At 52.4% G+C, this 13,315-nt stretch overlaps 5 protein-coding genes across 5 annotated transcripts; 2 read left to right on the top strand and 3 right to left on the bottom strand.

Annotated features, from left to right (window-relative positions):
• Positions 1–107: 107 nt before the first annotated feature.
• On the top strand, positions 108–866 carry NUU61_007734 (uncharacterized protein; the record flags this gene model as incomplete). The annotated part of the gene is made up of 2 exons (XM_056658259.1): positions 108–221; positions 282–866. 2 exons carry the CDS (start codon positions 108–110, stop codon positions 864–866), a joined length of 699 nt encoding a protein of 232 aa, XP_056508552.1.
• Positions 867–1,575: 709 nt separating this feature from the next.
• On the top strand, positions 1,576–2,875 carry NUU61_007733 (putative integral membrane protein Pth11-like; the record flags this gene model as incomplete). Its single annotated transcript, XM_056658258.1, has 5 exons — positions 1,576–1,770; positions 1,832–1,868; positions 1,928–1,995; positions 2,059–2,432; positions 2,509–2,875. The coding sequence occupies 5 exons, from the start codon at positions 1,576–1,578 to the stop codon at positions 2,873–2,875; spliced, it is 1,041 nt and encodes a 346-aa protein (XP_056508551.1).
• Positions 2,876–3,368: 493 nt separating this feature from the next.
• Positions 3,369–5,813, bottom strand: NUU61_007732 (fungal specific transcription factor domain-containing protein; the record flags this gene model as incomplete). The annotated part of the gene is made up of 4 exons (XM_056658257.1): positions 3,369–3,892; positions 3,942–4,600; positions 4,673–4,956; positions 5,013–5,813. 4 exons carry the CDS (start codon positions 5,811–5,813, stop codon positions 3,369–3,371), a joined length of 2,268 nt encoding a protein of 755 aa, XP_056508550.1.
• Positions 5,814–6,273: 460 nt separating this feature from the next.
• Positions 6,274–9,567, bottom strand: hir1 (putative histone transcription regulator Hir1; the record flags this gene model as incomplete). Its single annotated transcript, XM_056658256.1, has 4 exons — positions 6,274–6,371; positions 6,447–7,864; positions 7,923–9,204; positions 9,300–9,567. 4 exons carry the CDS (start codon positions 9,565–9,567, stop codon positions 6,274–6,276), a joined length of 3,066 nt encoding a protein of 1,021 aa, XP_056508549.1.
• A 1,205-nt stretch (positions 9,568–10,772) lies between these two features.
• NUU61_007730 (SPFH domain-containing protein) lies at positions 10,773–12,198 on the bottom strand (the record flags this gene model as incomplete). The annotated part of the gene is made up of 2 exons (XM_056658255.1): positions 10,773–11,607; positions 11,693–12,198. The coding sequence occupies 2 exons, from the start codon at positions 12,196–12,198 to the stop codon at positions 10,773–10,775; spliced, it is 1,341 nt and encodes a 446-aa protein (XP_056508548.1).
• Positions 12,199–13,315: the final 1,117 nt, after the last annotated feature.

Raw genomic sequence — 13,315 nt, 5'->3', positions numbered from 1 at the left:
ATGGCAAGAGCGTCCTCGTGGTTTTCTTTTCTGTCACAATTTTTTCTCTCGCCAAGTCACACTTTTTCAATAACTCCACCAAATTTCACAACCCCAAAATCATCGACATGGCTAGCGCAGATACATCACCCCTCCAAGATCCGATCCACTACTTTGCAATCGTTTCAAGCCTCCTGCTCGGTTGGATGGAACCGCTCTCAACGACTACAGAAGGGCCACCAGTAGACTCTGAACAATCTCAAAACAGGAGCAAGCCGCCGCGGAAGCTATGACCCGAGGAGCGCTTCGAAGGTGTCGTGGTTGACAGAAATCGCGAAGAGGCCGCAGCCTTCGCTTTGGAAGTTTATGCTCATGGACTGGAAACTCCACCAAGTGAACGTTATTACATCTTCTGGGCGGATGCATCTGTATGCCAGAGTCTCGGGGCCGGGACAGTTGTGTGGAAGATGTCCATTGCGACCGAACGGTGGGCCCAAGAAGGCCACTTCTACCCGTACAAAACCAACAATGTCATCATTGTGGAGATCTTCGCGATCTGCGCTGCGTTGGAAACGGCGCTTTCACAGATCCGGGATCTGCAATCCACAGCAGAGCAGAGCGAGGACGAGATACATCAACCAACACAAAACAGAGGTAAAGTGACGGTCTTCTCCGACTCCATTGACGCTCTCCAGCTTATCGACAGCTACTACCCCTCGACTGGGTCTCGGAATCTCTCTCGAAAGGCCCGCGCGTTCTATTATCGGGGGGAAATACAGACGGTGTTTAAACACACCCATGAATTGCGTCGCCTTGTAGTTCAGGTGGAGTTGCACCTTGTCCCGGGACACAACTACATACCGGGGAATGTCCAGGCCCATCAATAAGCGAGGCAAACCTTGCATGCTCTCATGGCTTTGAGAGTCGAGGATGTGATCTTTGGATTCTGGGTGGGACTCGGATCTGACGGATGTTCGTCCTAAATCCCAGATATTCCCGCCAAATGCATGAAAGTTGCTTTATCGATCAGATCACAAAAATATCATGCGAAAAGAAAATCCACTATGATCGGCATGAGCAATAGCCCTTTTGGAATAGTAGGGCTCAAATGACCTGCAAGTCCAACAATCATATTATGCCTGTGTTTTCCATTGTGGGGGAGATCGACACTTTAAACTGTTGACAGATCCGAATCCCACCCTTGATCGACCTCACCAAGGAAGCACCGACAGGATCACCGGGTCAAGGCACATCGACTATTAATTTTTGCGTTCTGATCTGACAGTTCACGACAGATACTGTCTTCCCCAAACCCCCATATCCCACTAGTAAAAATATGCTTCGCATCCAACCCTCCCCGACCTTGGCATTTGCCGTGCTTCCCGTCGATGTGATGTATAGATGATCCATGTCACTTTTCAACAGAGCGAAAGGGATATGACATGTCTCGACTCTATTCAGGATTTCTTCTGGTCTGCCAGCCAGCCTTACTATATTACGATGGCCCTTCCCTCGCCACTTGAATTCCAAATCCTCAATTCCAAATCTGCCTTATCTCCCAAGTATTCTTTTTTTGGTGTCTGAGCTCTGCCTGCCATGTCGACTCACGCATCGGACTCGGGCGTCGCCGGAGACTTCTACCATCCCAATCAGAAGCTGCGCGTGTCTATCACGATCGCGCTGGTGTTTGCTTTTCTTTTGTCGACTGTCGCCGTGGCTCTCCGCATTCTGGCGCGGAAGATCAATGGCAGCAAGTTGTTTTTGGATGATTATCTGATTATCATTGCTTTGGTATAGCTACTCTTGAGTATATCCATGGCTCTTTCAAGTCATGCTAATGATGAATCTATAGCTTTTCAAATATGGATGTTCGATCGGAGTTACGATGCGTGAGTATCTTCACTTCTTACAATATATTCCCCAAACACAGCTAACAATTCAACACTAGTCCTCTGGAATGGACTGGGCTCGCACATCACCATGATCCCCAAGAAGAACCTCACAGTATTCTTTAAGGTTTGTGATGCATCCACATCGGAAATATCCACCTAGATACGATCGTGCTAACTTCCCTTTCAGATCGGATGGTCCAACCCCTTCGTCTACACCAGCTGCGTGGCCTTCATCAAGCTGTCCATCCTAGCCTTGTACAAGCGGCTCTTCTCCGTACGCCACATCGTCTGGGCCGTAAACTTCCTCGCGGGATTTGTCATTCTGTGGGCCGTCAGCATCATCGTCGCCAACTCTCTGATGTGCATCCCCGTCAACAAGTTCTGGGACCAGGAGATCGAGGGCGCATGCATTGACACGGCCAAGTTCTACTATGGCCAGCAGATCCCCAATATCTTGTCTGACATCTGCATCCTGATTCTGCCGCTGAAGGTGGTCTGGGATCTGCCGATTGCCAAAACCCAGAAGGGTCTTCTGTCGGGTGTCTTTCTTGTTGGTGGACTGTACGTTATACCCTCTTTCTCTTCTCATATCCCTCAGCGTGTTATTCATGCAGCCTGTTTCTGACATCATCTACAGAACCCTGATCTTCGATATCGTCCGCCTGGTCGAGATGATCAAACTCACCAAAGCCGGTCCGGACATCACCTACAACCAAGTCCCGACGGTCATGTGGACCTGTACCGAGGCCGCTGTGGGTATCGTCGCCGCCTGTCTGCCCAACCTCAGGCCGCTGTTCCGCGTCGGCGGCCGCGGCTTCTGGTCTCAGCTGCGATCCTCGAGCAACCGGTCCGGCAAGTCCCACCTCAACACTACTACCAACACCGATACCAGCACGTGCGTGAGCCATACAACTTCCAACAAGCGTGTTGAATCGCCCTCCGTCACGGAGGAGACTGTCGAGACCCACCGATACAGTGACTACATGCAGGGAGTCAAAGCTTAAACAACGAAAGAATAAGGGAAAAAAAAAAGAAAAGCTCGCTTGGGATTGATATTTCATTTTGTCTTCTCGTTTATGATTCATGGATTTGCTCCGACTTTTTTCTTCTTCTTCTCTCCTTCTCCTTTTTACTTCTTTTCAAGTATCTTTCTTCTCGGGGTGGCCCTTTGTGTCTTGCCATATCCCTACTTATATAGTCCGCGCTCGTTGCAAGGCGTCTATTTGTTTGAGCTATCCACTCGACCTTTTTGCACATTGACAATTCTCTCTCCACTAATTTCCTTACAAGCGTTTCTAATGTCTAATCTGATGTCAGAGAATGAGGTATGGAATAGGGGTTGCGCGGCGTACTCTTGATATCACCCCCTAACGATCCAGCAAGTTTTTTTGGAATGTAAAAGCCTTCCTTAGTGTAGAGTAGGACACGATTTGGTATATCTTCTCATCTCTAAATAAGTGTCTCTAAAAAAGTGAATTTGCAGTTGAGCTGGCTTGGTCACTCCCACTCTATACCCTTGGCAGAATCAACCCAATTGTACCAGTCCACGTCGCCGTCCAAATCCATGTTGAAATCAACATCAGCAGCTACATCGGCGGGCATACCGACAGACGGATCCTCATCGGCCCACAGCCACGGGACAAGGCCGGGGCCGGAAGCTTGGTCGTCTGGTTGATACCTCGGACCCGCGAAAGAGGAATTATTTGTTCTGGGAAGAGTGCGGTTAGGTACCAAAAGATTGGGAGAACACGTCGTTACTGCTGTGCCGAACTCTGTGGAGCTGGTTCTTGATGGATTGTGGCCCGGTTGCCTTCCACCAGCACCCACATAGGGAAGAGACGGCATCGAGTGAGGAATATTTGTGGCGGGTTGCTCGGACGTGCCAGCCAACCCCCCTGATCCAGATATCCTCCCAAGCAAATTGCACCAAAGCTCGGGAAAGTAGTAGGTCGCATCAGAAGCCGTTGCATATGGCCCCGAGCTCAATGGTTGCTGGATGTTGCGCTCCTCGGACACCAGCTCTTCGGCGACGAGTTGATCGCTTCTCAAGCCGCTCGATCTCGGTCTCACGGTGCTTGCGGGATTTGGCCATCAGCTTCCGCAGAGGAAACCAGATGCGCAGGTTCTTTTCCAAATTCGATTGATTCGGGATCAACCAGGCGCTGTGCAGGGCCACCCAGGCGCGCTCGACAAGAGGTGACCACGGCCGCCGAGAGATTTCAAGGTGGATGTACACGACCGCATACCAATGGGTGTAAGTCTGGAACAGCCAGCGCCAATGGCGACATGCGTTTTCGGCATTTAGGGCATGGTTGTATTCTGCGGCCTCGATGGCCGAGACTAGAAGTTTTGTTCGGAGCTCTTTTGAGAGCTGCTCGCTTGGCGACGAGAAGAGCACGGGCAAGTAGATCAGTAGCGACAGCTTGGCCATTACAAGCCGGGCAACCGTCACAGACACCCAGTATGCAATATTCCCTGACTCAGTCGAGTATTGAAGAAAGCCTTTCTCGAGGCCCTGGTAGATTTCATTCAGCAGACAGCTTTGCTCCTCCAGGCTCGGTGGCTGGTCTTGGATGTTGTGGGCGATCATCTGCTTCGTGACATCGCACACGCCCATCCAGACGCGCGAGAACGACATGTCAGTCAAGCCGCTGCGCTCTTGGGGCATTTGTTTCGAGTCGGGCGAAATATCAGCGTCGTTGATATTCAGCGGCATTTTTGTGTCAAAGCTGCCGCGGGTGATGGTAAATTCCGAGCCCTGGTCTTCTGCTGCTCTCACATCCAACATAAACAGAGCTCACCAAACCCTTCGTCGCATCTCGACCTCGAATGGGGTTAGATGCACAAAATTGGACCCGTTTCGGTGCAGCCCAAGAGCCTGTCCCATTCGAATGGCCAATCCTGTCATCATCCACACGAACCGAGGACTGTCGTGCCGGCGAACGAGGAGCAGGAAAATGATGAACCCCTGCAGCAGAACTAGGTTCGGCACGTTGAGGAAATCAGCCTTTGCAAGGGCATATTCCAGGCCCAGGCGATATTTGAGGTTAAGCTCGGTTTTGGTGGAGCCAAAATTGAGGAGGACCTGAAAAATAGAATAAGTATGAGCCCATGCTTGCTTGCCTGCGAATGTAAACCTACGTCATCTTCTTCCATAGAGGTGATGGCAACGTAGTAGATAGCAAACATCAAAGCCTCGATAGCCGGTGTCAGACTGGCCACATTGCTACACAAATCACGGACCATCTTCTTGACGGTGGGAAGATGGACAACCTGGGCGAAAACATTGACGTTCTCACCAAAGACATCTAATAAAAAGGGGATTTGAGAGGGCAATGGATGAAGGTCGCAGAGGTCGGGAGTGGCAGGACTCAGGTTGTGTCGAAATAAGAACGCATGGCGCGCTGAAGGCGTCCGCCCCAATTCCTGGGTGGATGGGGTCTTTGTAGACGGAGTCTCGTCGTCCGATGTATCAGAGTGCCCATGCGGGAGACTCTGAGCATTCATCTTCAGTCTATCCAGCTGGACATAGAAGATTAGCAAACTTTTCATGGGTATAAACCAGGTGGCAGCCCGCGCCTCGTCGCGTGCAGCACCACGGGCGTATCCAGCTTCGGGCGCGATATCCCCGTTGTGATGTTGCCGGTGTACGGAGCTCTGGCTCGGATCCCGCACGCGGATAAGAAAGCTATGGAGGAGTGCTTTGTTGGTGGGGGAGAGTCTTTCACTGTTGTTCGTCCCAGTATGCTGGGCGATGGCGAGTCGAAGAAGACTATTCGGGTTGGGGTTGAGGATCCTTGGTCTGGCCGGGAGTCGACTGCTATTGGGTATAACATCTCTAGAGAGGATGCTGGGAGGTGGGCTGCTGAGAACCTTGTCTTGCGGGCGGGTGAGAGGTTTCTCAACAAGATGGTGTCGATTACGAACTGATGCTGATGGCATCCTGGGTGAACCTGTGGTACGGCACTATGGTTTGGAGACTGCACAGACTGGGATCAATAGATGTGGACATTAATCGATATTTATGGATTCAATTGTAAATTGTTAGAATAGCTTTCTATGAGAATAATTTTTGTACCTGCCATGGTATCGTTGAATATCTAGAGCTCTAATCCATAAGATATCCAGTATACTAAGTAGCCCAACATACCGAATCACAACTACGCGCATGGAAACCCAAATAAATAAACAACAGTCCTATTATAGTACAAATACAACGAAGCAGATCAATCATGTCTCATCTCCACCTATCTCAGCAAAGACCGCAACAGAAATAAACCCCAGACCCGGCATGCTCCCGCACCATAAACGGTGCAAACGCCGAAACTAGACCTCAGTAGAACAAAACAATGAATAAACAGTTAAAATAGGAGGAAAGAAAAGCATCAATCGAAGATCTCGTTCAGGAGTCCATCGCATCGCCATGCTCCGAGGTGCTGTCGACCACATCCAGGAGCTTGGCATAGGGGACAGTAACACGCTGCAGATCCCGGTGTTTACCTGTACAAAAGAAAAAGGGTTAGAAATAGCACTTGAATAAGACATGGAATGTCAGTGACAGTGGCAGTAACATACCCAGTGCAAGGATGACCTCTTTCAATAACGTCTCCCGCGGCCAGCCACATAGCGTCTCAGAACCCTCGCGCCAGTTGCGGCCCTCGCGCTCGTTGGCCTGCAACCTGGCAACGGGATCGCTAGCATCGTCATCCTCGAACAGACCACCGATGAGGCCCTTCAACAACTCCTCAACCTTCAGCTTGAGACCCTCAGCGCCGATACGTTTCGCGTACATGGACAAATATAAGCGGAACTCTTCTTTAGCGCCCAACGACAGAGCCGCAGCCAGACGGTTCTCGAGATGGGCAATAGAAACGCTCGACTCAAAAGTCTCGTAGCCCTCGCGCGATAACAGGACCTTGATAAGGCGCTGAAGGAAGTATGCGCGGCCACGGAGCAACGTTTCGTTGGTGGTGTTGCGCTCCAGCCAGGGAATGATTCCTGCAGAGACGGCAGCCTTGGCGTCCTTGTTCTCTTGTTGAGCATCGCGGGCTTGTAGGTTGCCGATCGGCGCGTCGGTCGTGTTCCAGTACTGGCTGCCGACGGCCCACCAGGCCTCGGAGATGCGCTGCCAGGTGTACATAGACGGCGAGTAGGAGTAGCCTTCGCCGTTCGATAATGACACAACTACCCTCCCTTCGGAATTGATTCGTGCGTCTGTCACGGCCGGCGCAGCTGTAGGGTGCGCGCCTAGCGTGTGGATGGCAGCATCCAGCACAGGCTGGAGAGAGACCGGCGGGTGCGGCGATGAGAGGTGCTTCACGTTCCAGACATAGCACATACCCACGGCTGAGATACACAAGATCCATGGACCATTGCACTCCAGAATCACGGGCTGCGCTTCCAGGACCAGCGCGCTCACGAGCCGACGACCTGCTGGCGTCCAGATGTAGAGCGACCCATCCTCACAAGCCGCAGCCCACATGGCCTGGTTCCCTGTCACGAGAAGTACGTTACGCGGAAGGAAATCCTGCCATAACGGCTGCTCGCCACGGAACAATGTCAGACGCACCGGCTCCCGGTCCACGGCCCGACCAGTCAAACTAGCCGGCGAGGGATTGCGAGCTTCAAACACCACATCCACGCGGCCCTTGCTGCTCGACTCTCCGCTAGGAGCAGGTGGCTCAGTCGGTTTCCCATTGAGGTCCAGAGCGCGCACAATCTGGCTGCGAATCTTGGGAACAGCCAGACGAAGCTGGCTGACAGACATACAAGGATTTGTGACCGCAGGCCGAATAAACTCCGGGGTTGGTTGTTGACCAGTCGCGCCGGGCTGCACCTGAGCAGGAAGAAGCCCATCAAGGGTGTTGGCCATAATCGGAGTCGCGCCGTTTTGGCTAGCCTGCGCCACGCGCTTCTCCACCTGATTATCTTCATCGCCCTCGATTTGAGCCAACTTGCGCTTGTTGCCGAGAAGAAGCGCGGTCAAGCCCCCCCTTGGGGAGACCATCAAAGGGCTTTGAGAGATCAACGAGGGACGCCGGCGCATCTGACTTCACCTGGTTGCTGACTGAAGCCATCAGCCGAGCCTGCGGGAGGGACGACTCCCCGCCGCCTGCGCCTGACACCAGCAAGGGTGCGATACGCTTCTTGCCTTCTTTTGTGTATGTCGGGCGCTGCTTGAGCTTCTCCAGCTTGGCCTGGTAAGGATCAGGCTTCTCGGATTCGCCGGCAGCAGGAGTCGAAGGCGTGCCATTGGTCTGCGCTTTCGCAGGCTCGGGGGCTGGTGAAGGGCCTCGAGCAGGAGTCACGCCGTTTGAGGGCGCCGGAGCAGGCTTTCCGTTGGCAGCGGATTCCGTCACGTCGTGGCCGTCGCCCATCAACGCACCCATCCGGCCCTCAACGCCCTTGATCTCGCCGGCCTTGCTCTTTTCTTCCAGCAGCAAACCGTCGGTAGTCTCCGTAATGCCAGCACCTTTTCGATTCGTTCCGAACTTGGTAAGTGACTTCTCGTTTTCTTCCATCTCGGTAGCATATCCCAGCTCGCCATCCTCAAACTGGACTGCAACAATAGTGCCATCTAGTGCCGTGGCATACATGCAGGATCCATCGGGGCTCCAGGCGAGGTCCGAGATAGACTTGGCCGCCATCTCCTGGGCCACCACGATGGGCCACGCGTTGCTTGTGATCCAGATACTGAGGGACTTGTCTGCGCCAGCGCAGGCAATCACGGTTATGTGATGCTGGCCCGCACTATTGGGCTGCGATTTATTGATCGGTTCGGTAGAGTACAATCGCGGAGAGAAAGCGCAGACCTCGACTGGCGCTTCATGTCCGATGAGGTTGATGTCGCCATCCCACGAGCCACGGTTGATAATGGCAACGGAACTGACAGGACCATTCACGGCATTCGCAGCCGCAATATGCATACCGTCCGGCGACCATGAGCAACGACGGAAGTAAGCGGTCAAGGGCGAATTGGCGAACGGAGCAGAGATGGTATGCTCCAGAACGAAGTTGTTCATTTGGTCGTGCGCGGTCGAGTTCGGGGCGGGAGAAGTGAATCGAAAAACGCGAACGGTTCGATCGTCGCTTGCCGTAGCAAAGTACTTATTGGCCGGGTCAAAGGTAATGCCCTTGACATGGCTCTGGTGGACCGATATTGTCTTCAGCTTTTCAAAGGTATGTCCAGACCACACCACCACTTTCGAGTCCAGCCCGACAGAGACCAGGATCGACGAATCGAACGACCATCCCAGATCCTGGACATCATTATCATGGCCGATCAACCGCCGGATTGTGCGCCAGTTCTCAACGGGGGGTGCTTCATCCGTGCCTGCGCAGCGTTAAGATCGTCGTCAGTATTTGCTCAATAAGCACCTCTCCCTGTCTCTCTTTCTCTCTCTTCCTCTCAACATGCTCAAGACCTACCGAACGTGGACGAGTGTGTAGGAGGATTCGAATCAAGCATATAAACACAAACAATCTTATCATCCGCCCCGGACGCGAGATATCTGCCATTAGGCGAAAAGCGAACAGTATGAATCGTCCCGGAGTGGTTGCTCATCGACGCAAGCTGCTTCGGTTTGTTGGCGAACTCCGCATCGCCGGTATTGTAAATGGCCTCGGTCGACCAGATGCGCACGTATCCATCTGTTGGCGCATCGACCAAGGTGTCAGCGAGGAATTCCCTTCCCATCGCAGGTTTTGGCCTTTTCTTTTCTCATCCCGGATATCGAGCTCACCTCCAGCAGCCGTGACCAATCTCTTCCCATCTGGCGATACATCGCAACTATACACTTCGAAATCCTTGCGTTCGCCTATTGAAGAAAAAAGGCAATGCGGTCAGCCGAGGGATATAAAAGAAACCAAGACGGTTAAGAAGAAGATCAGGCATTCCGATTGCCTGCCAGAGAGAAGACACCAGCGCTTTCGTTCGGTCCTTCCCAGCGCCATAGAATAAACCACGAAAATCGTGCATCCAGATTCCATACCTCCATGCGTAAGCCAGACAGGCTTGATGATATGCATCGCAGACGCTGCGGGCAGACTCCGCTGCTCCCTTCTTCAACAAACTCTCGTATTTATAGCCGAAACAAATATAGCGTACAGATTGAGGGGGACTTGCTTGCTGAGATAGAAGCTTTAATCCGAGCGAAACAAGATCGGTGTCAGTGTGTGCACGGGTTCGGTAAGCTTGAGGGTAGCTAAGGAGGGAGGGATGGTGGTGGTGTCGGAGGTGGTGTTTTAGGTGTTGATGGTCCAGTACATCGCAGCCAGCAGCACATGCACAGGCCAGAGATATCTTGGCGCGAGACTGCAGGAGACAAAGGACAGAAGCGTGTAGCCGGTGGACGATGTCGGAGGGAGATGGGAGTGGGATGGGAAGCTCAGACCGGAGAGGAATTGATCCAGGGCGCGCCCATAGAAAAGTCGCGATCTCCAGATTCGAGTGGTCCGAGCTCAGGGTCGCGTTTCTGATAGCAATTGTCGAGGATTGCACTACATTGTATTGAATATATTGAATAGAAAATAATGGAGAAACAATGGGCAAATAGAGTAACAGGCTATGATACAGGATACTACTGAGTAGACTCGCTTTTCCCCCCTTTTCCCCTCCACTGTCGCCGCCATTCTTCCTATGTACACATACAGGATACCGGACCAATTCAGCTCGGCCAGGTAGCATGTCCCATTGATGACTCCCGAGGAAATGCTGGAAATAAACCCAATCAAGCAAAAGGACAAAGGGAAGAAGAAAAAGCAATTGGGACAAGAGGAGAGTGGTCCAGAAAAAATAGCCCGGGACGTTAGAGGATGCCGACGCAGATGCAACAACGGGAGATTAGTAGCACATCAAGGAGAGATCATCATTCGCATTTCAAAGGCGTCTTGCTTGGGTGCTTAGTTCTTTTTCTGGTTGGGTTCATCGAATCCAGCCAGCATACTTTGCGCAATGCGATCCTGCTCAGTCGATTCGGCCTGTTCTTCCAGGTTGGCCTCAGCCTTGCTCTCCGGCTCATGCGTTTCGGGTTTTTGGTCGCTGTGCGAAGTTTCTGTCGGCTGCGAGGCCCCTTCCACGCCGAGGGTCTTGGCCGCGATATTCTTGGCCTGAGATTCGCTGACCTTGCCGTAGACGGCCATGGCATTGGCAATCATGCCGCCCATATCGCCAACATTACCCGGCACCACGACAGCCGTGCCCTCGCGAGCCAGTTTGGAGAAGGCATCGACATACTTCTCTGCGACACTCAGGCTGACCGCGCTGTGAGCATTCTCGCGGCCATCCTCGATCGCCCGCGCAACGGCGTCGATCCCTTGAGCCGTAGCCTGAGCCCTGAGCTGAATGGCCTCGGCTTCACCCGACGCGCGGTTAATCTGCTCTGCGCGCAGCGCCTCCGACGCCAGAATCACAGACTGCTTGCGACCCTCGGCGATGTTGATCGCGCTCTGGCGCTGACCCTCCGAGTCCAGAATCTCGGCACGCTTCGACCGCTCGGCGGTCACCTGGCGGTGCATCGCAGCCACGACTGCGTCCGGAGCATGGATATCCCTGATCTCGTACCGCAGACAAACCACGCCCCAGTCCTGGGCAGCCTCGTTGATCGCCTGCGTGATGTTGGTGTTGAGGGTGGCGCGTTCCTTGAGAACGTGGTCCAGAGTCAACTGGCCGATTTCCGATCGCATGGTCGTTTGGGCCAGTTGTGAGATGGCATATTCTGCGTCCTCGACACCGTAGCTACAATTGACCGGGCATGTCAGTCCCATTTTCCATTCTCCGATCCACGCCACCAGAGAAGACGCAAAAAGCCAAAAGCACTTACCTTGCTTTGTATGCATCAAAAACCCGCGTGTACAACACACCATCCAGCTCCAGGGTAACATTATCCGCCGTAATAGCATTCTGACTAGGGATTTCAATAGCCGATTCCTTCAGACTCTTGACATAGGCGATGCGGTCCAGGAATGGAACAAGAATAGCCAGGCCAGGCTCCAGAATCCGGTCAAATTTCCCCATCCGCTCGACAATCCATGCTGTTTGCTGAGGCACGAACCGCACGACGGTGTTTGCGGGGAGAGTTTGTCGGTTGGTGAAGTAGGTGGGAGGGCCGCCACCGCCGGGTTGCGAGGAGTTAGCAGCAGCGAAGCCACTGAAGAGAGACTCGGGCGCGAAGCCCCGGGGGGTATTCGAGACGGTTCGGCGCTGGGGCTGGGTCAGGCCGGGGGCGACAGCTGCGGTGCCTGCGCGCGGGAGGCGGCGGTGCTGGTGAAGGAGACTCGAGCCACGAGACCGCAATAGCCTCGCTGACTGGCGGGATGCGCCCTCCATATTGCTGAAAACTGGAATGGAAGACACTCGATAATGATGCGGGGGAATATGCAAGAGGAGGGGAGCACAGAAGACAGTTGGAAAAGAGTGTCGGGGAAGCTGCTGAAACGAGGTTCGGGCGGATTACAAGGCGTCTAGTGCCTGAGGCAGATCTTCCTGGGTGGTAGCTTCCAGATTGACACCTCAGGCACCAGTTAGTATACACATAGGGCTTACATGGAGTAGAATAGATATTAAATGCTACAATAAAAAGAAATCTTATCCTTCACAGCTGGAGCAGCGGTCGAAATCAAGAACCCATGGTATACATTGCCGTATTACTCCAACAACTCTGACCAACCTGATGAATGCAAGAGAAGAAAAAAAAAGTGCACAAGCCAGCCTCATACAGGAGGATAACAGGCCATGCAATTCAGAAAAGACCGGACAAGACGGTCAAGCATCAAAAGACAGTCTGTAGCTCCAAGTTCATGGTAGGAGAAGAAAACACCCAGGAAGATGCACCCACTATAGGCGTCAACAGTACATCTTCAAGAACCAACTCACCTCGCTATGTACCTGGGTAAATAATGCTGGAATTGGTATCTTTTTTCGTTGTGTTTTTTTTGTTTTTGTTGCACTTTGACACAAGTGATGAATTTGAATCACACAAAACAACCTCATACAAGACTTTTGAAACCCCTGTTAGGCTTTTTTGACCCTCGCTGTGGCTCTGGGTCATTGCAACTGTTATGCCGATACTCGCTAACATCAGAGCAGAAGACCAGGGTCACAAACTGACTGGTGTGGTAAAAAAAAGAAAAGGAGAAAAGAAAAAGAACAAGAAAAAAGAGGAAAGGGAAAAGGAAACAAGAAAAGAAACAAAAAGGGTTCAAGAAGAGAAGAAAAGCAGACACAAAATCTCTATGGTCAGGGAAAAGCATTTTTTTGGTAGGCCCGGCACCCAGGCATCGTAACAGGAGGAAGAGAAATTGCCAGTAATATCATGCCCGGACTCCAGAACATTTTTTGTAAACCTCCCATGACAGAAGCAGAAGAAAATAACCGAATGAGAAAAAGAGAAAGGGAGGCGAGAACTCCGAGGCTTCACATGGAAATTCCAAGCCGCCTTGCTGCG

The sequence above is a fragment of the Penicillium alfredii genome (assembly GCF_028826965.1).
Source record: "Penicillium alfredii strain IBT 34128 chromosome Unknown utg000010l_segment0_segment0, whole genome shotgun sequence".
Taxonomy (NCBI): domain Eukaryota; kingdom Fungi; phylum Ascomycota; class Eurotiomycetes; order Eurotiales; family Aspergillaceae; genus Penicillium; species Penicillium alfredii.
Note: the sequence above shows the minus strand (reverse complement) of the source record. Positions and strands in the feature narration are given on the sequence as shown.